Source organism: Oenanthe melanoleuca, chromosome 2 (assembly GCF_029582105.1).
Source record: "Oenanthe melanoleuca isolate GR-GAL-2019-014 chromosome 2, OMel1.0, whole genome shotgun sequence".
Taxonomy (NCBI): domain Eukaryota; kingdom Metazoa; phylum Chordata; class Aves; order Passeriformes; family Muscicapidae; genus Oenanthe; species Oenanthe melanoleuca.
The window spans coordinates 93185921-93213292 of NC_079335.1; the positions used below are offsets into that span (position 1 = coordinate 93185921).

Consider the following 27372-nt stretch of genomic DNA (forward strand, 5'->3'; position numbering starts at 1 on the left):
ATCTGTGCTATTTCATGTACTTAGTTGGAGGAAAGGACATAGAATAGATGAATTTCCAATAAATCACTAATGTAATCTGCTGCTTTTGTTTTTCAGCTTACAAAAAGTATAAATGAATCCTAGTAGTAGTACAAAAAATTGTACTTCCATGCATTGCATTAGGTTTCTTTTCACTCTCTTTTGTTTTGTTTTGTTTTGTTCTGTTTTGTTTTGTTTTGTTTTGTTTTTCCTTAAAGGAGATTAAAATGGCTGAAGTGTAATATAAGGGTGACAGAGATTGTGAACCCACTAAGATGTAGCTTTTAAAATTCTACAAAATTGAGCATGGTATCATACTCAGGTAGCAGGTGGTAATATTTAGGATGTACTTTGGAGTTACTGCTGACTAACTAGAAGCTGAATCTCAAAATTATATAGGTGAGTTGACTCAGAAAGTCTTATGAATATTTTACATCCATGTCTGATGTTTGTCTGCTCCAGGGAGAAAAATTTGGTTTAAAATATGGTGGCACTTTCCTCTTAGTATAGCAATAACAAAAGAAGATCTGTGAGAGACTGTAAAAATTGTTCAGTTAATTTCATGTTCCATATTGTAGAAGAATTTTGGAGAGAAGATGATCAAAATCTCCTTTCTTTTTTGATCTCCTTTCCCTATTTGTCATCATTGTTGGATAGTTATTATAACAAACAAATATATTCATGCTTTTTCAGCCAAGAAACAAATATGTCAAACCTAGTTTTCTCGCATGTTTTTTTTTTTTTTGTTTTGTTTTGTTTTTTTGTTTTTTTGGTTTTTTTGCTTTTTTTTTACTTTCTTTCTTCCTAAAGTCACTATAAAAATCCCAAAAATAAGGTAATATGGGCATGAAGTCTATCCTGAAAAATGTGGTTCAGTGCAAGGGAGGATGAAAAAGGACACTGATGTGGAGTGCCACCCAGACTTATTGCTTTCCCCAGCATGAGATTGGGAATCTCCAAGTTCTATTTAGAGCAAGTTCCAAAAGGCAGAACTCTCTGCCATCCAGGTGTGGGGCCCAGACTGATGGGTGAAGGCAGTGCCAGCATGCTGGCTGGAAGGAGCAGCTCAGGAGGAATTTAGTGAAGCTGGCTGGAAGAGATGGAGCTGTAACCACTACAGCCCTGTTCTCATGGGATTGAAAAACATGCAGACCAGTGCAGTTTTCTACATGGCCCTTCCAGACTGTAACTTCATTCTCAAAATGAATTCCAGCAGATGTGCATGTACAGTAGGATGAGAGGACAGTGAGCAATGAGATTCAAGAAACCAGAGAAACACAAGCTGCTCTGAGACAAGAGCAGTTCTCTTGATTGCTTCTCTCAGCTAGATTGCTTATCTCAGAAAAAAATGACAACTGTTTCCTTTGATAAAGTAGCCTGCTCTGACTGTAAATAGTATTTCCATTTTGTTTTCTTTGTATCTCACATGATGAACTACAGGAATACAACTTTGCATGGGGAAGCACAGCAAGTGTACCCAGTTTTTGGGGTAGAAATTTGTGAGGAGCCTTTAAACTGCACACTGGGCAACTGGAAAGAAAAAAGAGGAACATTTAAGATATTTATATGCTTTTGAGCCTTCTTTTCTGATGAAGGGAATATGGGTTCATTTACAGCCTGCTGAAAGAATTTGAAAATATACCACAGTAATTTCCCATTCAGATGTCAAAATGAATAATTTTGTACAATAGGAATAACTGCATAATATTTGGGCAACTGCGTGAAATGATTCTAAATCAAGGTGAAAATTTCAAAGGACTTTGAGTGTTTGGAATGAGCAGTAAAATGAGAAAATTTTCAAAATGGGAAGGGGACGGGCATCTTCATTTGGAGGCAGGCATGAGAAATGTATTAGGAATACACTGGGGACTCCCACAAAAAGCAGAGTTGGGATGCTGGTGGGAGAGGCTGTCCAGGGCAGGGATGGGGATAGAAGAGGGAATGTGGTGAGAAGCCTCCAAATTGGAGAATGCTGAAGAGAGTGTTGGGGCAGAATAGAGCATGCAGATGGTGGGTTTTTTTCTTCAGTAGTGTCTGCCTGCTTCTTTCCTCTCCCTTCTCAGAAATGAGAAATCACAACTCCTAGAGGGTGTGATTCTTGAGCTCCTCTTCTATTTTAGAAGCCCCACTTGTGTGTGTGAGATAACAAAATGGCTTCAGGCCTGCCCAGGAGACTTCAGGCACCCTCCTCTCCTGGTCCTTGTGTACCAGGGGAGACACCTCCATACACAATGGTCAAAGCAGACACCTGGAGATTATCCAGCCCAACCACTCCTTCAAATCAGGACTGCCAGCAACACCAGGTCTGGTCAGCTGTGGCTTTGTCTAGTCAAGTCTTGAATAACTATTAAAGTTTTTCCTTGAGTCCAACCCAGAATGAAAGTTGCAGTCCAGGGTTATGTATTTGTAAATGGGGTTGAGAATGTTCCAAGCAGTAATATAAGGTATTTTTGTCCATTAACAATGGGAAACACTTTTTTCTTATCTATTTCTCTGCCTTGGCATATTTTCCTTCTTTGTCACAAGCATAGTTGTTCTAGTTGTTGAATAGGGCCAAGGTAACACTGAGCAATTCTTAATTGGTTTGGTATGTACATTTTGACTTGCCTTGGAGTCAAAATGAATGTTTATTCCTCCTTTTTTTTCCAAGTGATGCTCTATTGCTGTGGGAAAAAGAAATTTATATGCTTTTCTTAATTGACTGTCCTTTTAAAAATAGCTAAGTCTTCATTAGTAGTGCAGTAATCATTATTAATCAGGATGATACAATTGGCAGAAGCAGCCTGGTTTGGCATTTGAAATCCCAGAAGAGGAGTGTGAATGTAAAATGTTGTGAATGAAGGAGATGTAGGTCCTCCTCTATCATTTTCTTTTCTTAGTGAGATTTCTACAGGGAATGCAAAATCATTGACTGACAATTACAATCTCTGAGAGGAATTTCTTTTTCAGCATGTGATTTCACTTTAGACCGTTTTAATGCTGTGTGAAGATTTAAAGTAGGAGAAGAGTGTACAAATTCCTAAAATAGTGTAAGTTGGTTGTTTGTTTGGCCAAAATTTAATTTTCTGCGTAGAAAACAGCTGTAATAATCCTAAAAAACATTGTGAACCGCTGAGAAGGAATAAAATGTAGAAACATTTTGTTTCTACTAGACCACGTGTTTAGGAATATGTCACGTGTTGAGGCTACCTCAACACAAAATAGTTTGTGACCAATTAGGTGGTTTGCAACATGAGTGTTGTTTTATTTTGGTAAAAGTTGTTGATAATTGATTAGAGCTCCCTGTGTTACTCTTTCTACTTTTTCCTGTCATCACCCATCCCTGTTAGAGGCAGCAATCACTCAAGCATGAATGGCACCATAAATGTGAGTGATCTTCCATTAGTTTTGTCACTTGTTCCATTCAATGCACTATCCTGCTAATGGATTTAGTTCTGGCAGGTTTGAGTTTGCCAATTTGAGGTTTCCCAGCCAATGCACCAATTATTGTGGTAGGTTTAGGGCTGGCTAAATTGCCACTGCACCCACTGGAATCATTTACTCATTTCCTGCTGTGAGATAGGATTAGGAGGAAGGCAAAACAGCCTCAAACTTTGAAGGGTATAAAGAAAACTTTAGTACCAGAAACCACAAGAAAAAAATAATAATCAAAATAAAATTTTCAGAACACTTCTCCTCCTCCCTAACCTCTTTTCTTTCACAGTGACAATGTACAGAAACAAATCAGTCAGTTTAACATCTCTAAAAAAAGCTCTCTCCAGTTAACTTAGGGAGAGGAGACTGTCTCTTCAGTCTATGGAGACTTCTACACGAGAAACAGTTTTCTCTTGGCCTCAATGTCACAGTGATCAGCTACCTGGCAGAATAGAAATCTGATAACTATGAGAAAGTTCTTTCCTTGAATGACGTTTTCCCACAAATCTTATTGAGGACCATGTCAACTTATGGAGCACATAAGTTTAAGGATTAGAAGTTCAAGCAAAGGCTCTCATCTTCTCTTGGAAACAGAGATCTTTCTACTTCCCTGGGGGCAACAGGGGTCTTCATCTCTCTCCTGTCCATTCAAACTTCTCATGAGATCACAGCTACTTTAATATCTGCTTATTTCAACAAAATTGCTTTAGTTCATGGCTCCAATTTGAACATTTCTTCCACCCTATAACCATTTTATAAGTTATAGGGAAACAAGAGTGTCTAATTTACCAATTATATACTACTCCATTGCTTAAATAAGAATTTTGGTTCACTACTCTCCTCATTCCCTCATTTGGGACCTGACTCCTCCTTCTTACCTGACTTCAATATCTCTGTGCTGATTTCTGTGCATGTCTTCATCTGTGTCCTTCTCTTTCACTCAAGAGAGAGAACAAAGTGTCTGCAAGTCTCGTTCTGGGCAGTGAAAGAGTGAACATCTTGCCCAAGGTCTGCAGGTGGTCATGAGATCCCTCCCTTCTCTGAAACGGGTCCCGTCGGGCTTCCCAAGCCCTGACACTTCCCAAACCCTGACACTTCCCAAGCCCTGACACTTCCCAAGCCCTGACACTTCCTGAGCCCTGACACTTCCCAAGCCCTGGCACTTCCTGAGCCCTGACACTTCCCAAGCCCTGGCACTTCCTCAGCCCTGACACTTCCCAAGCCCTGACACTTCCCCAGCCCTGACACTTCCCAATGCCCTGACACTTCCCAAGCCCTGGCACTTCCTCAGCCCTGACACTTCCCAATGCCCTGACACTTCCCAAGCCCTGACACTTCCCGAGCCCTGGCACTTCCTCAGCCCTGACACTTCCCAATGCCCTGACACTTCCCAAGCTCTGACACTTCCCCAGCCCTGACACTTCCCAAGCCCTGACACTTCCCAAGCTCTGACACTTCCTCAGCCCTGACACTTCCCCAGCCCTGACACTTCCCAAGCCCTGGCACTTCCCAAGCTCTGACACTTCCCCAGCCCTGACACTTCCCAAGCCCTGACACTTCCCAAGCCCTGACACTTCCCAAGCTCTGACACTTCCCAAGCTCTGACACTTCCCAAGCCCTGACACTTCCTGAGCGTCAGAGCCCATCCCAGCCCTGCCTGGTGTTACCTGCTCCAGAGTGGAAGGGAAAGAGAGCTTCCCCAGGCTTTGTTCATTTTAAAATGCCTATTCACAGAGGCGTGTTCAGCCCTCTGTTCTGGTTTGGAGGACAGGTGTCTGCCAATAAGGCAGGAGCTTCTCTTTGAAATGGAGAATGTGAACCCCCTCCCTCCAAATTATTGTAATTTTGAAATTAAGAGGCTTTCAAGCAAAGATATGGGAATTAGGAGTAACAGTTCTTTACTAGGAAAATTAAAATAGAAGTACAGTATTACAAAGAATGATCCCAAAACACTGACAGAGTCAGAATACAACCTGACCCCCTGTCAGTCAGGGTGTTGGTAGCAGTCCCATTAAATGGTGGCTGCATCCTCCTGCAGTGGCAGATGTGGTTCAGCTGGAGCAGTGCTCCTGTAGAAGGTGCAGTTTTCCTCTGAAGGTCCAGGGATGATGTGGAAAGGTCCATCTTTCCTCTGGATCCAATGTAAATAAGGTATCTTGCTGTCCAAAATCTCAGTTTTTATCTAGGTAGGAAAGGCTTGGTTCCTCCCCCTGGCTGGAGCTTCTCCCCATGGGATGATGTAATTTTATCAGTCATACAGTGGGACTCAATGGCCCAGCAGCAGATGATCTCTTCCTGGAGGAAGGATGGGTTGTGGAAAAGATAAAGATGATTGCCCCACCTGGTTTCAAAGGCCCATTAGCAGATAATATGTGCCATGGAGATAAGGAATCACTGCCACACCCGGCTTCAAGAGATGGTGATAAAATACACATTTCTGGTCACATCCTGTACTGCAACCCAAGACACCTTCTCAGTGGTTTAATAGGTAGGTAATTCTAAAAATTAATCCCTGACTGATTTTTGCCAGACATAGAGGGAGCTCTCAGAAAAAAAATCATTTCTGTGAATGTCTCCTTCCTTCCTCACTAAATGTAATGTGTGCAAATCCAGCACACCTACACACCCAGTTTTCCTTTTAGCCTGATTTCCAGATTATTTTTATAATCAGATCAGGAGCAAATTAAAAAACTGGACAAAAATTGTAAGACTTGCTGAATAAAGATCCAGGCAGAATCCCTTCCCAAACCTTCCAATAGCTGTATTTTGTGTACATGGATTCACTCTTGCTGCTCCAAAACTCTGAGTCCTCCAGTATTCCTTAGGCTGACCTCAAGGGCAATACTGCTTTTGCTTGACAGATGAGATTTTGCTGTAAATAGAAGAGACTTATATTCTTTCTAGAGAGCTGGATGGTGTTTTTCATTTCCTTTCAGTGCTTTGATACTTTGCATTGCAGGTTCTTTCTTACATTTTGTAGTCTCCCTTTCAGGGACAAATCCTTACAGTCATGCTGCTGCTTCCCTTCTCTGTCTGAAAGGTCAGCAGTGGCTGCCCCTTGAGAAAGCCATAACTGAGTCTTTCCTCACTTGATTAGTCTGAGGCTGCCAACCTTCCTTGTATAGACTCTACAATTCTTCAGTAGTAGTCATTTTTTATTCTTTTTCTCATCTCTAATGAATAAAGCAAGCCATTGTAATTTGATAGAGGATTTTCATATGTTTCCTTCAGGTCTTGTTATAGTCAACCTAACATGTACAGGAATCATTGTTTTTGTAGCCTCCCTTATTACATCTGGCATGTGCACATTTCAGTGCTGTCAGGTGCTGTATTCTACAGTTCTCCAATGCTGCCTTTACAGAAATTATTCTTATTACTGCCCTGGATTCCATGTTATTTGCCATGCACTGCAGACATTATCTGTGAGCTGTTTATTCACATATTGCAATTGTGTTTGCAGGCTGTAGGAGAGCTATTCAGTTAGCACTGCTCTCTGGAGGAGTCTGTCAGTATAATTTGTGGTTGCTTGTTTGTCTGGTTAAGTCTGACTTTCTAGGAAACAGAAGCCTAAAACCCACTCTCTCCATAACAGTTTTGGAATTTACTAACCTATTTCAGCAAAATGGTGAAGATCTTGATTAATGTGTTCAATGAAAGAGAAGGTACAGGGAACATTTAGTCCTTATCAGACATTGTCAATTTCTCATCCAGAGCAATACGTATAAAATTGCAGCATCACTTATGCCACCTTAACCACCAGAGAATTTAGCCATCAGTACGAATTCCTCTCTTGTATGGGGTCTCTATTGTCTGAGAGGTGGTCAGCTCATTCTATAGCTCCAGTTTATTTCTCTAACACAGTAAATCAAATTTAAGACACAAGTAGCAGTCAACAGAGCTTTGTAAGATCTGCTGGACAAAATACTTATTTTGGATTGTAACCCAAAATTTGGGTTTCCCAAATACAATTCTGCTCCAGAAATATAAGTTTACTTAATTAAATCAACTTAAAATTTACAGCAAAAAACAATTTTTTTAGTGATATGAGATACTTTGGTTATTTGACAATAACTATATCTGTCAAGTGTCAACAAATATTTAATTCCATAATATTCTTTGCAATATTCTTGGTGTACATTGTTAGGAATGTAGAGGAGATCTTAAACAAGTCCTGCCTTTGACTCAGATTTCTGGTAGTATCTCTGAGGTGGCCTGCACCCCAGATCACTCTCATTCAAATGTTCTTAATAATGGTCAATTAGGTCTATTACAAAATGAATTATTTATTTAATTGACACAAATTTAAGAGACATAAGACTTTAACAGATGACATATTACACAGGATAAAGAAAAGAAACACTAGTAGCTGATAGCATACAGTGCACAACTGAGGTACCTAATATTACAGCTAGTGAAGAAATAGTATAGATTAGGATTCCATGTAGCTTACCATCCAATTGCTGATGGGGCACATAGGATCACACATAGGATCCTTCCTCTTAATTCCCAGGAAGGTAACCACAGAATTTGCATCTGAATTCATGGGAGAAGTCCTGCACATTTCCAGGGTGTGCATAGGAGGCTTCTATCTCTGTGAAAATGTGTGCAGCTTTTATAGTTAGTAAAGTAATGAGTTTCTTAGTGAAGAATTCCAAGCTTGTTTTTCTGCATCTCACTCTCAAGGTGAGATGTTTATTGTCAGCTGAGGATCTCACCTCCCTGGTGCCAGAGATTGCTCACTGCTGCTGGATATCTGTTCAGCTTGGGTTATCTCACCAATGCCTGTGGTGGGGAGAATGTCCCAAGCCATGCACCAGCTGATGGGCATAGCAGATAAGCTCTTCTGTGGCAGGGGGTAATGTCCTGCTACATATACATAAGAAGAGTAGGGAAGAGAGCTGATGATCCTTAGCCTCAAGACAATATGACCACTACAAATATATGACAAAACTTTAAAGTTCACCAGGGCAGTTCTACAAAGTTTAACTTATTACTTCTTTCAATGTGTCTTCCAGAAGAAACTGTTAAAATAAAAAGCAAAAAAAAAAAAATTGAATAAACTTTTAGTATTATTTGATGGCTTTATCTGGTGAATGTGTGCATGTTAGCAACACAAAAATACTTGCAGATATCCTCTTCTTATTTTTTCTCATTTATTTAATATCGATTAAAGCAAAGGAGGATGTGGTTGGTCCAAAATATGCACTTCTGTGTCATCTTGCAGCTGCCTTTACAGTGGCTCTAGATTGTCAGATGACAGAACCACAGAATAGCTGAGGCAGGAAGGGCACTCTGGAAAGTCATCTAGTCCAACCACCTTGGTTTCCAGGGTGAGATGCTTCATCACTTTCAGGACCCGAGGTGAAACTGACTGGCCTGCAGTCCCCTGTGTCCTCCTCCTTCTCCTTCTTGGCTAGAGAACTTTCTGCAGTCTTGCATCACTTCCCCCAGTCACTATATTTGACTGTTAGGAGTGGCCTGACAGTAACATCTGACAGCTCACTCAGTGAGCTTGTGAATGTGTCCTGCCAGGGACCATGGACTTACTTCTATCCAGTTTGCTTAATTATTCCCTGACCTAATCCTCTTCCACCAAGGGTGTGCCTTCCTTGCTCTAGCCTCACCTGTTGGTGTCTGGAACCCGAGATTCCTGAATCAGATGGGATGTGGTTATGGGAATTCATTCAGACTGTTGTCATGGCTGAAACTAGCATGTCTGATGGATAAACTTGGAAATGCATCTTAAGTGGCCAGCATTTTCTGGGTAGGTATCTAAGGATACCTTACAACACCTAAGAACAGCAGCTGCAGATTTTCCAGATGGTACCTGTGAATGGGCCAGAATATGTGGGAAAAATGCATGGGACTTTATATAGTCAATACTGACAAGATCCATAATATTAGAGACCCTTTTTATGTAGGTCAGTGACCCATGCTAAAAAATTCTCTGTGAGTACAGCAAGAAGATGTGTTTAGCCAGGGTTTTGTACTGATGTAGTTCATTAAAGACATTGCCACACTGGCCAAGATGCCATTAAAACTGTGCTTACTGTTCCACTGAATTTGACAGTGGATAAATCCATCATCTACTCTCACTGCTTAATAACCAGCTGTCAAAGTCCTTGTAATGTAACACTTTCATTATATCCAGGAAGAAATAGGACACACAAAAGAATAGCAAATGATCCTGGGAAGTCTTTCCCAGCCAGACAGATAAATGCTGCTAAGAATAAAGTAAGTTGTTGTTGTTATTATTAGAGCTATGATGTTAATGAAAAATATGGACAATTATATTCTGTTGAAGCTGGCTTTTGGAAGCTGTAGGTTTGTTTTTTCTGGTTTGTTGTTGTTTCTGGTTGTTGGGGGGTTTTTTTTGTTTGTTTGTTTTTTTTGTTTTGTTTTTGTTTTTTTTTTTGTTTTTTTGTTTTGTTTTGTTTTTTTGTTTGTTTTTTTTTTTAGTGCAGAAGACTTAAGAAAAGACACCCACACAGTTCACAAGAGTTTGAGATAAATAGTTCATATTATTTATGCAGCAGACATTTTAATGAAGCAGATTAAGAGAAGGTTGTCCAGTTTGCTAGTTTATAACTTTTGGAAAATAGTCACACACTATACCACAAAACTGATGTTGTTTATATTTTCTTTTAGGAACGTCTCTTGATGAGCCTTTTGCCCAGGAATGTTGCAATGGAAATGAAGGAAGACTTCCTGAAGCCACCTGAAAGGATTTTCCACAAGATTTACATTCAAAGGCATGACAATGTTAGGTAGGAATGATGTAGCCTATGAAATTATCTAAAGAACTAAGAGTATTTATTACAAGGATAGTGATGTATAATTGCAGTCAGGTTTCAGAGGGAAAAAAAAAAAAGCAATACATATTTATCATTTGTACAAAGTAGAAGAATGGGTGCACCAGGAAGATTTAATAATCTTCTCAGGAGATAAGTCTGAATCAATAAACATCTTAGAATAGTAGTGCCAGGAGACAGACAGTTTTTTCAAATGACTAGTCATTGCTTTTGTACTGTATTATGTTTTGGGTGAACAGGAGTATTTATTCTGCATGGTTGTTTTTACACATTTTTATTTTTCTGATATTAAGATGAATTGCTTCTAAATTAATATATTTTCCTGGATAATAGCATAGAAACACAGAAAGAAAATGTGATGTAAACATAAAGAAATGTGTATTTGTCCACATCACATGAGCATTATCCCCCAGACATTATTGACTAAGGCTCAGTTCTACTTCTTGCTCTTGTTCAGTAGTTGACTCTATGCAAGTGCTGTCATTTATAATGTTTCTTCTTAAAGTGCATTCTCATTTGTTATTCTTCTTTGCCTCCAAAACAAATTCCTTAAAGACCTTGTCTGTGTTTTATCACACTACTGCCTTGCTTCCACATCAAAAGCAGCATCAAAGAAGTTCAGTTGGTGTCACATTTTTTACTAAACAAGGTGCAGTGTTTGTGATGCCACAGAGCTGCCTTGATTTGCATGGTGTACTCATGTAGCAAAGGAGTAAACTTCCTCATCCACTGCTAAGCTCCTTCTCTCAAGATTTAGTCTGCCTCCCATTGAGCTTTAATATATACAAGGACCAATTCCTAGTGACTAAGTTGTTGCAACTGAAAGCATTCCTGTCACTAAGGGAATGAGAGATGTCTGTGATAGGAGTGTGCAGAAAACTGCCATACTAGGTTAGTTTTGCACTGTAAAATTTAACATTACTGAATTAAAAATAAGTAGTTTACTTCATGTTAATGGTTAAATCTTGCATAATATTAATCTCATCAGTTTGCATACAAAACTTGGCCTTTAACAATCAGTTTAAAGTTGGTTCTAAGTGCATGCTGTCCCAAAGATGATACTGAAAATGATTGTGTTGTTTGCAGTATCTGATGGTTCTCAATTGTCAAAGTCTGATTTGAGAGCTCCTGAAGGACACATTCAAAACCTAAGTGAGCTGTCTTATTCCTTCACTTATCCTTGTTTATGTCACATAGGTTTATGCACTCCTCACCAGCACCATTTGCACTTTTTTTCTTTTTCTTGCCAGTCTTCCATCTTTGAATGATAACCTGTCTGTCTATTACAGTCAGTTTTACTAACCAAGTCTCAGCTATGCCAGGTTTTGATGTTTGGTGTCTTCTACTTCTACCCTTTGGTGATCACATTCCTTAATATACCAATAAAAATTGTATCTATATCCTCACAATGCTATGAAACACATGTATACAACTGTAGGTTGCCCTTATATTCAGGGTCAAGGTAACACTGATAATTATATCATGATTAGTATATTTATATCTTGCATGTGTCACAAGTCCCTGCATTCATTATATTGTGTACAGTCATCTTAAACAACTTTGCAATTGATTGTAGTGCATCTGAGTCCTCTCTTTTGATAAGTTTTTTTTGAAATGTAACCTCAGGAGTTACATGGCATGTTTCTTCCACATAACTACTAAAAATTCTATGGCTTATTCACTGCTTCAATGTGGAGTTCATAAAAGTTTTTTAAATCCAAATACCCTGTTTGGAGAGGTGAATTCATTCTCTGACATTAAGAAGGTACTTTTGGGGCAAATGAAGCCCAAGTAAGATGGGGTCATTTTAATGTCACAGGTAATATCCTCAGGGAAGAGAACTGAAAATAGCAGATCTCCCTTCATCATCTGTACTTACAAGAAACTGTATTGCCATTTATTTAAGTAATGCAAATGGAGTGAAATAGTGTCCAATAAATCCCACGTCCCAGTAGGGACAGAGTTTCATGTGAAAAATAAGACATTCATACAACTGCCCAGAAAAACATGTTACAATACACATCCCTCTGTAAGAAGTGAATGGGACTGGGAAAAAGTACTGGCATGTTTCAGATAACCATGGCAACAGTCCTGGCTTATCAATTAGTTGGTGAATATTTTATCAACTACCCAAGAGCTGTTGAATGACTGCCTGCAACTCCCTGTGCCTCTGGAGAGGGGTGCGCCATCCTTTGATCAGCTCTTCCCAGATCTGTAGTACATCTGATACCTTGTAGTTTTTGAACAGAATTGCTGTGCAGTAAGAAATGAGAGCATGTGTTTTAAATGGAGACAAATAACCTAATGCAAATGCACCATGCAAAACAAGATATGCAAACACACATCCAGTATGGCAAGGAAAATAAATTCGACAACCAGGAAACCAAAATAATTATAACTAATATAATATCTGTGTTTATCAGAAGGAAATAGTCTGTATACAGTCCATGAGCTGTTTCAACACATTACAAGTGTTATTTTACTGGAGTAGTCCCAGATAAGGAGACCATGGAAGATGTGGGAACCAGATGTCAAGTTATGTGTAAAGGCTACCCAACAGACCAGCTCTTCAGTGGTGCTCAGAATATGCTTTGTAACATGAAGGAAACATACTTTTTTTAAGATTAAGTTAATAAATTTAAGGTTCATCATTCCTTTTTTCCTTATTCCTGCAGGGATGAGAAATTTACAGATCATATATGTAGCATCTATTATAATATATAATACATATAATACATATAATACAGCATCTATTGTAAAAACTCACTAGTCCTGACTGCATCTCTCCATGGACCCATAATTAAATTATGAAAATTTCAAATTGAGTTTCAGCTCAAATATATGCCCTGTATGGAAACCTCAACACATTTTGTTGTTTGTCTCTTTTGGAATGGACATTAGATATTCATAAAACTGTTTCAACTCATGGGTGGATAAGAATATGGCTGACTTATTGTATTACCACACAACTTCTTGCTTCATTCTGTGACTCCAACAATATTGAAGAGATAAAAAGAAAATGAACATTGAACAGATAAAAATTTCTTGAGCCTCTGGTACAGCAGTTTCATTTAGCCTTATTTTTATGAGTGTGAAATAAACCTGGATGCTTTGTAAGAAGAGATATTAATTTTAGGAAACACATTGCCTGATTTCAAAGCTACTAATAAAAAGATTCCTTATGGCATTTTAGAGGTTCGTGAGACTCAATCTGAAGCCAGAGCACAATCTGCAGATACTTATGAGCAAATATTTCTAGTCTGTCCTGTCTTTCAGAAAACATCAGAACTTAAATAATTTTTTAATTTATCTTATCCATTCCAATGTTTTAAAAAGCTGTGATCATGATGCCTATTAACAGACTTTTGTATGTAGTCTTTCTGAACTTGAAAGACTTCACAGTGAGGTAGTTTTTTGTAAATTAGTATTATGTAAAAAAACAGCCTGCCTTTGTTTTTATTTTTAACAACCATCTTTAATTTTAGAGAGCATTTTTTTTCTTAAACATTGGAGTGAGTAATACATAAAATTAATAATAAACTTATCTTTGAGGCAAAAAGAGTCCTACAGGTTCCTTTCTGAGGCACCATATGCCATTAAAATACTCTTTTTACTGTAAGCTGTACTTTAATTAAACAAATGAACGAACTGAAAATAAAAAACAGGGCATACAACCCTCCTTACTTTGCAGAGTACTTGTTTATACAAGTGGCTCCATTGAAAACAGCAGGACTATTCAAGTGCACAAAGCACGTGAACGAGAGCTGTTAAAAACAAACATTTACTACCTGTGAGCTGTCAGATCTCTTGTGTAACCTGGCAGGATTTCTCCTTCTGAACGGCCTGGAGAATCACATAGAAAATAGTTGCTCTGTCAATACTCACCCTTGGGAAGCAGCTTAAATCTCTTAAGCCAAGGCACAGGCTTTCTGCACTCGGGTCTAGCAGGTGCAGCTGTGGTGCAGTCACTGTGCAGGTGCTGGCCATGCCTGCCTGCAGGAATCATGGGGGAGAAAACAGCATGCAGAAGGTCCTGGAGTGATAACTTTTACCCAGAAAGGTTCCAGATTGTCAAGGAGTATGAGATAATGTGATGTATGTAACTCATATGCCAGTGCTGAACCAGCTTGTCTCTGTGACAAAGGAGAGAAATGTCTGTTTATACTGTTTCCTTTCCTGAACTTGCTCACTGTACTGCTGCCTGGCTTTTGTTCAGAATTTATATACCAGAACAAGTTAGAAATATCTGTTGGTGTTTCAAACAAAATAGCCCAGGTAGCTCTAAAAAAAAAATCCTTAGGAAACTTCCCTTAGACATTGGAATCATTAAATCATAGAATGGTTTGAGTAGGACAGAGCCTTTAAAGATCATCTAGTCCTGAAGTCAGGTTCATCTTTTGCTACATAATGTTGCTCAAAAGCCTGACCAGCCTGAGCTTGAATATTTCCAGAGATGGTGCATCCATGGCTTCCCTTTGAAACCTGATCCACCCTCATAGTGAAGAATTTCTTCTTCGCATTTCATCTAAATCTACCCAGTTTTAGTTTAAAACCATTCCCACTTGTCCTATCAGTAGAGAACCTGATAAAAAGTCCATCTCCAGCTCTCTTGTAGACCCCCTTTAGGGTCTGGAAGGCTGCTATGTCAGTCTGGAGCCCTGTCTTCTCCAGGCTGAAAAAACACATCCAGGTGTCAATACCTCTAATGGGTGCCTGGAACAGTGCAAAGGCATTCCAGAAATTCCAGCCAGTGAGTCAGCTTTTGCTGGGTTCTGGCTCAGATGCCTCTACACAAATGTACCTAAGATTGTCAAATCACTATTTCCATGAGCATTCATTTTGCAAAACTCAGTTTGGGATCATAGTTGTAGACTAAAATAATAACATTCCTCTGTATAAATTAAATCATATTTTAAAGAAATTAGTATCTTAGGAGTTATGTGAAAAAGAAATTAACAAGAACTATTGAAATGAAATGCAAAATGTTACTGCTAATCTTGCTGTCTGAAATACCTTTTCAAAAAATTTAATAAGACCCTTAGAATGTATTTGTAGGTTCACAAGTTAAGTTTTAGTAAAATCAAATCATGTCAAAGAAAATTCTATAAAGCAGTGAAAGGCATATGTGCATTTTCCTTATAACTTTGTGATTTTACTTTGCATGATATATTTTTCTTTGAAGGATTTATGATTAATCATCAAATTGAAAGTGACAAAATTAAGTGTTATTATCTATTATCTAGAGTTATTACAAAGTGTGTTCACTAAAATACCAGTTCTATCATCTGTATCTGCATTTGTAAGCATCATTACTGTAAGATGGTGAAGTCCAAGTGAATATTACCATGAATATTGTATGAACATAATGTATGTATCAGTTCAAGTCCTTTTTGGAAACAGTTTACTACGAAGAGTCAGGGTTAGTCAAGGAAAATAAAAAAGGGAAGTGTTAATTTACAGTATACATGGGCTAATCAACAATTCCAGTTAATTTAAACATGTTTTTTGGGATGACCATGCATCTTAATTAATATGCTTCCTTCAGAAAAAGTATAAGGGCATAACCTTGAAGCTGCAGGACAAACCATTTTTGTTAATTAGAAGTTCCTGTTGATACCTTCTCATGTATAGTTTTTAACCTTTATGTAATCTCAAGTGACTTCAGTTCTGTTATTATTTCATCTGCATACTTAGCTACAAAAAACCCAATATTAAAAGCCATGGTCATATTTTGGTTCAAAGATAAGAACACATGCAAATTAGTATTTCAGTGATAGCAGCGACAGACTTGCTATACTCAGGAACCTGCTATGACTTCAAGAGAAGTTGGCATGAATGTTTTAGCTATGAACAGATATGAAAGATAGCTGTTAGTGATTTTCAGCTTGAAAATGATTTTATAGACATTGTAAACAGAAGTGACAGGTGGAAAATAGTCAGAAAACTCTGCAACTGAAGTTTGCTAATGAAACACTTCTCTTCTTACAGACTTAGCCCTCAGACACTTCTTTAAGATCTGTTGAGTTTATGGAAAATTTTAGTACTTTTATTTATAATACTTTGCCGCTCATTATAATTTAGAGCTATGAACACAAAGGGGATATTTAACCACATTCACTGTCTTCAGACGCTGCAATCAATGTTTTATTTTGCTCTACTATACTCCAATATATTCGGAAAAATAATATTTATGCAAAGCTGTGTGTCAGTTGTAGTTAGCTATAGTGGTATTGTGTGGAAGGATATGTGTACAAAGCTTTGAGATAGAAAACATAGGTTTGTTGATTATTGCTGGTGGATTAGGAGTGCCCTGCTCTACATGTGGCAGCTGTGTCAATCCTGTGGGCAGGTCACCACTTGTTATACTGGGGTTGCATTTTTGGAGACAGGCACATGACTGAGCACACTGAGATCATGCATCACAGCCCAGATTTATTGATGCACACCCCCTTTAACAGGGGGTTCAAAATTCCTGAACTGGATCAACTGCCTGGTCGAGGTTTCAACACTGCCCAGCTCACTGACCAACTGATTCCTCTGCATTCAGGATTGAATGGAATTGGCTGGGGTCCCCTGTTTGAGTTGGAATCCAGCCTACCATTGTTTCACCTAGGGGCTCATTTACTTCTAGGCTGGTTGAGTTTGGGAGTTCTGTTATGGCCAAACTTATGCACCCAACACGAAGGAAATCAGGGAAAAATGCTAGGAGGCCGTCACGGATGGATAAGCAGCTGCTGAGCAAACCCAGAGCAAAAAAAGAACCTTTCAGGAAGTGGAAACAAGGACAGAAAACAGGGAAATTATACAGGAAGTTAGGGACAAGGTTAGGGAAGCCAATGTCCAGATAGAATTGAGTCTGACAAGAGTATTGAGGGTAACAGAAAGGGCTTCTATAGGTATGTTGCAAGCAAAAGAAAGGCTAGGGATTTCTTGGATTCTCTCCAATAAGGAATAGGAGACCTGGCTACCCTGGCCAAAAGGAAGGCTGAAGTTCTCAACAACTTCTGCACCTCATTCTTCAACAGCAAGTGCCCCAGCCATGCCACCCTGGTCAAAGAAAAAAAAGTGAGGATGAGGTTCAAGACTATCTAAGGAGCCTGAATTTGTACAAGTCCACAGGACCTGAGTAGATTAATCTGTGAGCTCTGAGGGAACTGGCAGATGACATTGCTAAGCCACTATCATATTTGAAAAGTCATGGTAATGAGGTGAAGTCCCTAATGACTGGAAATAAGGAACTATAGCCCTCATTTTTAGAAAGGGGAAACCAGAAAATCTGGAGAACTCTAGTCTAGTCAGTCTCATTTCTGTGCCATGCAAGATTGTGGAGCATTGCTGAGCCCCTGGGCAATGAGGCAACACCAGCCTCTGTAATTATTTCTCTGTAGCTGTTACAACACTGTAATAACCACCTAGCCTTCCTAACCACATTCACATTGCTTGTAGGGAAGAGCAGGGCTTGAGTCATGTGCAAGATACGCTGCTGAGCGAGCAGAAGTCACTTTAGTCCTTTGTTTCCAATTTCTTTCCACATTCATTTATCTTCTTTCATTAATAATTAAAGAATAATTAAAGAAGATTGTTGGGTTTTTTTCTGGTCTTCCACAAAGTGCCCAATGGCATTATTAATTCTGTGGAATCAAATTGTTTAATTGTGTGGAATTAAAGAAAGGACAGTTACATCCCTGAATAGTCATTAAGAGAAACAATTGTTAATTGGTAGCTTCTTACTTCTTGTTTCTATATATGCCAGCATTTGCATTTTTAAAAATAAAATTACTTGGCAATCATTATGAAGTGTTCCTTTGTATACCATACCATTATGAGGAATCTTTCATGCATAAATAAGGTATCCTTAGTTTACTCTAGTTTAATGCTCTCTGAGGATGTGGACCTCCATAGCAATTACAGATCAAGTTATTGTGAAGTAAGACTACTTTGCTCTTAAATGAGTGTATCTGCTGTAGTGATTAATATGCTTTAACACTGATGTCACTCCTGTAGCTGCTTTGTTTAACTTTTCTGAGTATGTTAGACATGGCCTAAATTTAAAGCTTTCAGTATTTTTGTGTTAATAATATATCCAAAGCAGAGGAAAGGGAATTTCAGGGACAGTGTGGGGACTTGGACTTTGAGAATAGTTGAATATATGTGGCCCTGGAAACAGCTCAGGTTTATGACTGGAATTCTAGCACTGTATATCTTACAATTTCTCTCTTTAGTACCGTTATTATTTCATGGCCATAGCAAGAATTCAAATCTCTTCTCTGTTCTCAATCCCTGTGACTGACTTTGCCATCTCCTCATAAAGAATTTCTTGTCCTTTACTTTCCAAAAACCTGAGCAGAACATAAAAAAGTTTATTGCATCAGTTGGGTAATTTGACTCCATGTCACAGACCAAGATGCTGCTCTACTTTCTTTTAGATGTTGTACAATGAGAGAATGTGTTGGTGCTGCCCCACATGCTTGCAGTACAGGGAGTGTGGGGAAAGGCTACAGGTGGACACAGATGGGTGTGGTGATTTCAGTTCAAAAACCAGACAGAAACACCCATTAAGTGTAGTGGTTTTGGTTCACCTATCTGAGTTTCCTGGCCAATGCACCAATTAATGTAGTGGGTCTAATGCTGGTCAAATGCCAGTGTACTCACTAGAATTATTTACTCATTTTCTGCTGCAAGACAAGGATTAGGAGGAAAGCAAAGCAGGCTCAAACTTTAAAGGGTATAGAGAAAACTGTATTAACAGAATTAAAAGATAAATAATAATAAAATCAGAATAAGCCTTCAGTACACTTATCCTCCCACACCCTCTTTTCTTTCCCACTGACAACATAAAGAGACAAAACCTGTGACTTTCAGTAAATTTACCACCTCTAAAATAGTCTTCAGTTCACTTAGGGACAGGAGTCTGTCTTGCCATGCCATGGAGACTTCTTCACAAGAAACAGTTTTCTTGTGGCTTCAGTGTCACAGAGAATCAGCCTCCCACCAAAAATCTGTTCACAATGTGATAGTTCCTCCCATGCCTTGCAGCTTTCCCACAGCTGCTTTCATGGGCCAAATATGCAGGTCACTTTGCTGGTGTTATTGATCTCTGTTAATCCATTTTACTTTACCCATCACTTGGCTGGTTCACTTTTAGGGTAGCAGAGACATGAATCAGTAAAATTAACTTAATGCTGACTTTATTGTAATAAGCCTTTTTGTTGTGCTTAAATGGCATGGAAATGGAATAACTATTTTTCCCTTGAACCAGGGCCATCTTGAGCAATGTTTTCATAATGCATTCTCCAAGGAGTACTGGTGGAGACACTGCCCCAAGGATTAACATGACAACATAGAGGTTTTGTTTGCAGACCAATGTCATTGAACTTTGGATGAGTTGGTTTTGTGCTGGAGTATGCTGCTTACTTGCTGTGGTGGACAAGGGATTTAAACAACTGGGTAAAATGAAATTATAGAAACAGGGTCTGAGTCAGGAGTTGTATTTGCCATTTTTTGGTAACACATTAGAAGTATTGAGACTTGCTTATGAAGAGTGGAAAACAGTAGATTGATTAGACCTGCTTTTCTAGCATTGCTTTTTAATCTAAAGAGTGAAGTTTTGTTGAGGCAGATGGGAGTACATAATGTTTAATTCAACTTACAATTAGCTAACTAAGTTTTACCCTATGTCAAGTATACCTAGGCTTTATATCATGGGATGGTTTACTGGTGTTTTCATTAATTATTTGACATTTCTAGTCTGGGTGTTGGAGATAAATGCAGTGTGTTCCTGGTTCTGTGCTTCTACCAGCAGAAGGAGTCTAAAGAGTTGAAAGGATCACAGCACCACACTCTTGAGTTTTCTGATTTACACAAGAATTTTTATTCTTTCAATCACAATGTAACCTGCACTCACTTCAATTATCTCCCTTGATCAACACTGACTAGCAGGGATTGTTAAAGCAGATTAAACTGTTGGACATTAAATCCTTGGTGATACTGATGAAAGTTGGACACTTACCTGAGCCAGGCAGCACAGTGCAGAGAATATTGGTTTGACATTGTGGATTCCAGCTCCTCACAGGGAGCTGATGTAAGACCACATCACAGACCTACTGCACCCAAGTTATTAACCCCTGTCTTTCAGTACACAGTAAAGTTTATCAGTTTGGCTGTGGAACTGTCTGTGAAACTGATTTAGCTGGGGAAGTCGTAGCTGCAAAGAGAATAAATTGTTCACCATGCTCCTAGAGTACTCACTGGGCACTCCATGAATGAGGGGTTTTGCCTCCTCTGCCAGGTAGGTATGGAGCCATTGAAAGCATCTGAGAGTTCTCTACAACAGCTGACAGCACCAGACTAATGCCCATTTTTCTAACTCTTTTCCTTTTTTTTTTTTTTTTTTTTTTTTTGCAACTGGCACTTTATTGATAATATTTCAGGACTTTTTGGAGTTTGTGCTTTGGGTCACATTTGTGCTATGAAAGAGAGCAACGAGAATGTGAAGATATCTTCTCTACTGATTTATCTGTGTCTTTTTCCTTCTTTACAGCATTTTGTTTGCAGACATAGTGGGGTTCACTAGTTTGGCATCACAGTGTACTGCCCAAGAGCTGGTGAAGCTGCTGAATGAGCTTTTTGGAAAATTTGATGAATTAGCTACAGTAAGTACAACTCTCTTATTTCAATTTAATTTACATTTCCTGCTGAAAAATGATGCATCAGTTATTCTTGCTAGAAATCTGTAATAGACTGATTTAGCCCCACATGTCATGAATTTTGAAAGCTTCAATCTTTTATTAATAGTCTAGAGAAAAAACAATAATTTTAATTGTTTAGGAAAGAAGAGTGCTATTTTTAAATATACTTTTCTTTCCCCTTCATGCAGTCCATCATTGTTCTTCATTGGCTTTGTCTGCACAAAATAGAGAAAATTTTTCAATATTTACATTTTTATCCTTCATCGAAAAAAGATCAGAAAAATGGAAAATATGAATATTGGCTGTATGGTGTAAAATCTTCTATGATAATAGGAAACTAGAGGGTAAAATTCATTTTTCACAGAGAGCACTCCTTAAAACAGAAATGATGGTAGCATTTCAGAGAAGTTATTGTAGGCAAAATAGGATCCATATCATAAATTGATGCCTATGTTTTTGTTGTTGCACTTATATTGTGCTAGATTCCCTAAGGAAGAGAAAATGAGAGAAATGTTCCCTGCCTATAACTCCAAGCAGCCTAATTTGACAAGAGCCATTTGATGGGAAATGAGAGGAATTGCTGTGCCAAGAAAAGTCACACATCTTGTTTCAAATTACATTTAACAAGATGCTGAAAATGTGTTTTGCCCCTGAACCAAGCAGAACTTCATCAAATCTATCTTATTTGCCAGCTGTCCTTAAAACCTTCGTTGCTGAGAAGTAACTCTTCCACATAAATTATGCTCCTCTACTCTCTAGCTATTTTGCCTTCAGACTCTGTGCAGCAGCCTAAAGAAAATATTTGTTTAGGCCCTTGACATAAATAGCATCCACATTTTTTCAGTCCAAACTCACTTCTCCTTGATGCAGTCTTTCACATGAGATCTAAAGCATGTGGACATTCAGCACCTAAATCTCCCTCTTGATAAACAGTTCTCAAGGACCCCAAGGAGAAAGAAACCTTCTGCTCCACAAGGTGCTAGGGTTAAGACCTATTCTTAGTTAAGTGGGTTATCCTTTGATGGAGTGCTATATTCTGATTTGCACTAGATATTCAAGTCAAAAAAACTTGTGTGTTCCCTTTTTTCCAAGAAAAGCAGAAGATTAACTTAGATGCTTAGCAGAGATGCAATGGAATTCTAGGGGGTTTAGGCATGAATTTGTGTAACCAATTCATTACTGGAGCTACTGGCAGTGTCTCCTAGAGAGCCCAGAGTAGTTCATAGATTTTGCCTTAGAAATAAAAATGGACTTCCATTTAGATAGTAATTTGCGAGAGCTTAAATGCTTTAAGTGTTCAAATATCCTCCTCACTTTGATTTCATTTTAATTTCATTACTGAATTTCATCCATTATATGTCAACCAGACATATAACAAGCTCTTTTAAAACTTAAAATGCTCATTTGTGGAGTCTTCATAGCCATGAAATAGAGCCATGTAATAAAAGGGAGGTACTGCAATATAACACAAGATCACACACGTGCAGACAGAAATAGAAATATATAGATAAATATATAAATAGAAATAGGTATCCTATGGTGTGTCATGGCTCTGAAGCCAGGGACAGGGCAGCCCTACCGTGGTTGCTCCCTTTGCCAGTGACACCAGTGGTACCAGGCAGGTGCCAGCTTTTGGTGCAAGGTCAGTTGCTGATCATGGAAGAAGCAGTTTGGAGATAGCAGAAGAGCAAAAAAGCCTCAGTTTTCCTGTTCAGCCTGCCAGAATTCCTTTTCAAATTAAAAAAAAAAATTAAAAAATCATGGTTTCTTTCAGCTGTGTGAGGAAGATTTACTATTTATGGTTAATCTAGTTCAGATTGTGCTTCAGTGAGGTGTGATTAAGGATAGACCTACAAGCTTTCCTTAGTGCCTTGTGATTTGATTAAGGGAAAACTTGTAATTGTGTCTTCAGCAGTCAGAGAAAGGTTCTGAGAAGTACAGCTTTTCAGAAGGATTCTGATCTCTTCTGATCTCAGCAGCTTCTAGATATTTATTATTAGGTCAAAACAGAGGGCTGATTTTAAAACTGTGCTGTGCTTGAGTGTTCAGAATGATTAAATAGGAAATTGCAGAGACTTTAAAGAAGAGTGTAACAGGGATAGGTAGGGCCCCAGGATTACTAAAGTGCAGTCTGTGAGTGTACCTGTTGTGTGCTGCTGTTTCTTGGGAAGCAATGTCAACTGGAAGGTGCAGTTTATGACCACCTATCTTGAAACAATTACCTTGTCTTAAAAATATAATGCTTTAGAAGAATCCCCATCAGCACAGTAGAAAGTATAATAAATATAAGGCAGTGTGTATTTGCTGAATCTTGGCATTTCAGCACATTGACACATTGTAGAAATAGTGAATCTTTGTTTTTTGACAGTATAGTTCTGCTAAACTTTGTCCTTCTCACACTTAGAAGCTGGTTTATGCTTTTTACATTAGTTATTTCTCTCTTTCCATATGCTGTTTCTTTAGATATTTTTTGTTCGTGGTTTTTTGGGGGATTTTTTTCTCTAAGGCACATAGTTTTGCTCTCTTTGAAATACTGCACTTTTTTTTTTTTTTTTTTTTAAATCACAATAGCTTCAGATATAGTTACAACTCATGACAGAGTTCTGAAAGTGAACCTTAGGTTTCAATATAAAGTCATTCAATTCCTTTGAAAATGTACTTTAGCATTCTGTTAGTAGAGAGGGGGAAAAAATCCTGATCTTACTACTTCCTCTTAGAATTCATTTATATTTTTATCATTTAAAAATACCTTTTATTTGTACTTTTATCATGTCCTTTCATGTCTATTCACCTCTAGAGAAAGTATGTTTTTTAAGCACTTATCTTCCACATGTTATTTTACCTTGCAAATCACTGAGCCTTTAGGAAGAGAGCTAGGGAAGAGACAGTCAGAATACAGTACTTAAATTCATAAAATATCTTGAGTTGGCAGGGACCCATGGGGATCATCAAATCAAAAGCCCCATTCCTTGCAGTACTACCTAAAACTGAACCATATGACAATGAGTATTGTCCAGATGCTCCCTGAAAATAATGGCATTAATTCTGTTTTCTTTTTCACAATAGCACTGTTTGGTTTTTTAAAGAAAAAGTCTTAGGTAATCTTATTTTATATAGGATTTTGAGGTCTCCTCAGTAACTTTTGGGTCCTGAGGCAAACTTCAATCACTTTGAAGGAATGTGAGTCTCAAAAATATAAACAAAAATGAGTGTCATTACTTAGTATTCTTGCAGGAGTGTGACTTTGTCCTAGACAGACATCAGAGAATCCACATGGGAAGGTGCTGTTATGAATTCCCCAGGGCTCATTTGTATGTCTGGTTACTGAAGTTTTATAATGTCACTGTCTTTAGGCACCCTGATGGAAGCATTTTGGGTGAGTTTGTCCATGCTAGGATTCCCTTGGGATGCAACAATAACAAGCCACCTTCCTGAACACAGAGTTGGTGAAGTTTCTCATAAGGCCCATGAATAGTTCAACTCATAAGAATTTATTTTTATTGGATTTTATCTGCTGCTCAGGCTTAGTTTACTTAGTTCTGGCTGTTACTGTGAAGTTTCTTGGTTTCTTCCCATTAAACCAGGGTAGCTTTGTGCAGGCTCAGATTTGGCCCTGCTGATAGTCATTCTGCATTAAATATTATCAATAAATGCTGCAGGCAACTGGTCTTTGAATGAGGTCTTCAGATGCCTTGCAATCAACCTTTGACACTATAGCTAGCTTTCAGTTTCATTCTTCAGCTGTAAGAGTGACAAATTTTAATGAGAAATAATAATTTGCATTATGCTGTCATGGTCAAAGTTCTATTATGTTTTGATGCAGTTTAGACATGTCCCAAATATTTGACTTTTGATATGTCATCTTAATAGAAAAGAGGAGGCAGTTATACAGCATCCTGAATTTTAATGAAGCAGGTTTGATTTTTGAGAAGTTTCTATTTTCTTTAATTGCTTTTTTCTTTGATAGATTTTTTTCTCACATACTTCCTGCATCTAATCTATATGCAGAGTCAATTATTTGTCTTTAGAGATTCAGGTATTTGCCTTTCAGCATCCATCTTTCTGCATCTTGGACTTCTAAGGCTTTTCATTTACAAGCTGACAAGGATAAAAGAATTTTAGGTGCTTTTCAAAGGACATCACTAGCAGAGGGTTTTAATATTCTGAATGAAAGTTGTTATTTCTTCATGGCACTTTTGGTATCTATTAGGTAGACTGGTACACACCACTTCCTTGTTCTTTCTATTTACAGTTATGTATACCTCCAGGCTTTGTCAGGCTGAGTTTATTTTTATTTCTTTCTATTTTAATTTAGTATCCTTCCTTGATTGCCTTCTTAGCATTTAACAATTTTTGCTTTACTTATTTTAATGTTACTGAAGTGTCTCTTTCTACCAGTTCAAGCTCAAAGATACTGAAAAACATTAGCCTTAGGCAAAGAATCAGTAGATAATATTTTTAATCAGCTTGTATGTTTCTTAACTGTGTCAAGAACGGTCAGTTCTTTGCTGAGCATTGAACCAGATTTTCTTAGAAGTAATCACTCTAAAAAATTGCATCTATATTATTTGCATCTATGTCTTATATTGCATCTATATAATTATTTTAAGATAATTATGATGAATTTTTAAAATATAAAGTGCACAAAGTTTTGTGGACTGTTTAGGATGGGTAAATTAGTCCTGTAAAGCATAAGTATAAACTTACATTCTGTAATGTAAAGTTTAAATTCAGTTCTGAACATTCATCTGGAGACATCTCTCAGGAGAGACCTAAGGGAGTAAACTTTCTTAAATGAAAGTGGTCTTAGTCAATATGCTGTAATTCTGTAGGATCAGGGAAGAACAATGTGTGTGTGGAGCAAAGCTGAAGCAATTGCCTGGGGATAGTTTTCCAGGGGAAAAATTAACATTACACACTCTAAGTACTCTAGGAACATATAAATGGGCAAGTACCCCAGAGAGTAGGTCTTGCCTATTTTACTGTATATTTTGGGTAAGAGGATACTGTGCTTGGTATGCTAATTCTTTGTCACAATTCTTGTCATAATTTCTATGCTTGTAGTAAATTAACAAATTGTTCCTGAGTTTATATACTGCAAAAATTGTGCAGGACTGTATTGGATTGTTCCAATCAGCCTCAGGTGCTTGAAGTGTGGGCATATGTACTGACACTCTTTTGACCTGTTGTGCAGTTAGCATAGAAAAAAGTATTTCTGGAATAGGGAAAAATAACCATTTCCTGAATTTTAGAGCTTAATTTTTCAGCATTTTGTAGTGCATTTGTTTTAGGCTTGCTTCTCCTGGAATATATCTTCAAAAAAAGACAGAATCTGAAAGGATACTTAATAAAACCTAGGAAGGAGACAATCATCTGTGTCAGTCATGATGATTGCATAAAATATGCTTGCTAAAATCCTTTTTCATTTCCAAGTAAATGAATATATATAACTGTTGCATAGGTTTTCTCTGTCTGGAACTAAAAACATTTTAACATTTTAGTTTTGCAAAATTACACTTCATGTGAATTAAGGAAAGAATTTGTTGTAAGAATGAGAGTGTAGGCAAAATTTAGGTCATCTTAGATCAGAATATATAATTGCCAATATAATTGAGGGAAAGCATTTGAAACAAATGTCATCCTTTTCAAAGCTATCCTGAATAATTCTACATTTTTTCATGCATAATGTGGCTCCTATGATGGTAGATAATTTGTAATGACTTCACAAACACATTACTAAATTGAAAGCTTACAAATATTCATCTGGAGATGGACAGCTTTCCTCAATCAGAGCCTATCAAGTAATTTTCTGTGGCACTTCCTATACTTCCTATACCTCATTTGTTTCCTTTTTGTATTTTCTGCCACTGTAGAAACTCTTCTTTTTATGTCTTTCTAACTCTTATTGCAATAAGTATGTCTCCATTACTCAGCTAAATCAAACTCTATGGGGTTTTGCAGTTAGCTCATTCTCAAAGCTTTTTATGCTGGGACTAGCAGATGTACAAGAACTAATGTTAGTTATAAAGTTGCCATTTGCAAGATTTATTCCATTAAAAGGTTATTAAAATAGTTCTTTCAATTTTTAAACCCACACTTCAAAACCTGGGGGGGAAATGGTAAAATATGTATGTAGTAATTGTAGGGTTCAATGGAATTTTTTAATAGGCTGAACAGTTTTCATAAGTGTATATCACTATTGGCACACTGCAGTGTAACAGAGCTGGTGGTAATGTCTGTGTCACTTTATTACACTTAGGATTTGATTATGAAGTTTATCTGAGAAGATGGCTTCAATAATCTCTCACATTGTGGCCCACATTCAGTATAGTTATTAAAATAGATTTGGATGCTACTCAGAGAAAACGTGTTGCCAGATCTCTTTTGTTTTACTGAAAAAAAAAAAAAAAAAGAAATGTGGTAAATGAAATTATTGTCTG

At 37.8% G+C, this 27372-nt stretch overlaps 1 protein-coding gene across 1 annotated transcript in view; it reads left to right on the forward strand.

Moving 5' to 3' along the window:
• Window positions 1-27372, forward strand: part of ADCY1 (adenylate cyclase 1) — a 142595-nt gene that overhangs the window by 54031 nt on the left and 61192 nt on the right. Inside the window, exons 3-4 of the mRNA XM_056484082.1 lie at window positions 10081-10199; window positions 20785-20896. Of these exons, the coding sequence (XP_056340057.1) occupies window positions 10081-10199; window positions 20785-20896 (231 nt within the window). The remainder of the gene's footprint in view (window positions 1-10080; window positions 10200-20784; window positions 20897-27372) is intronic.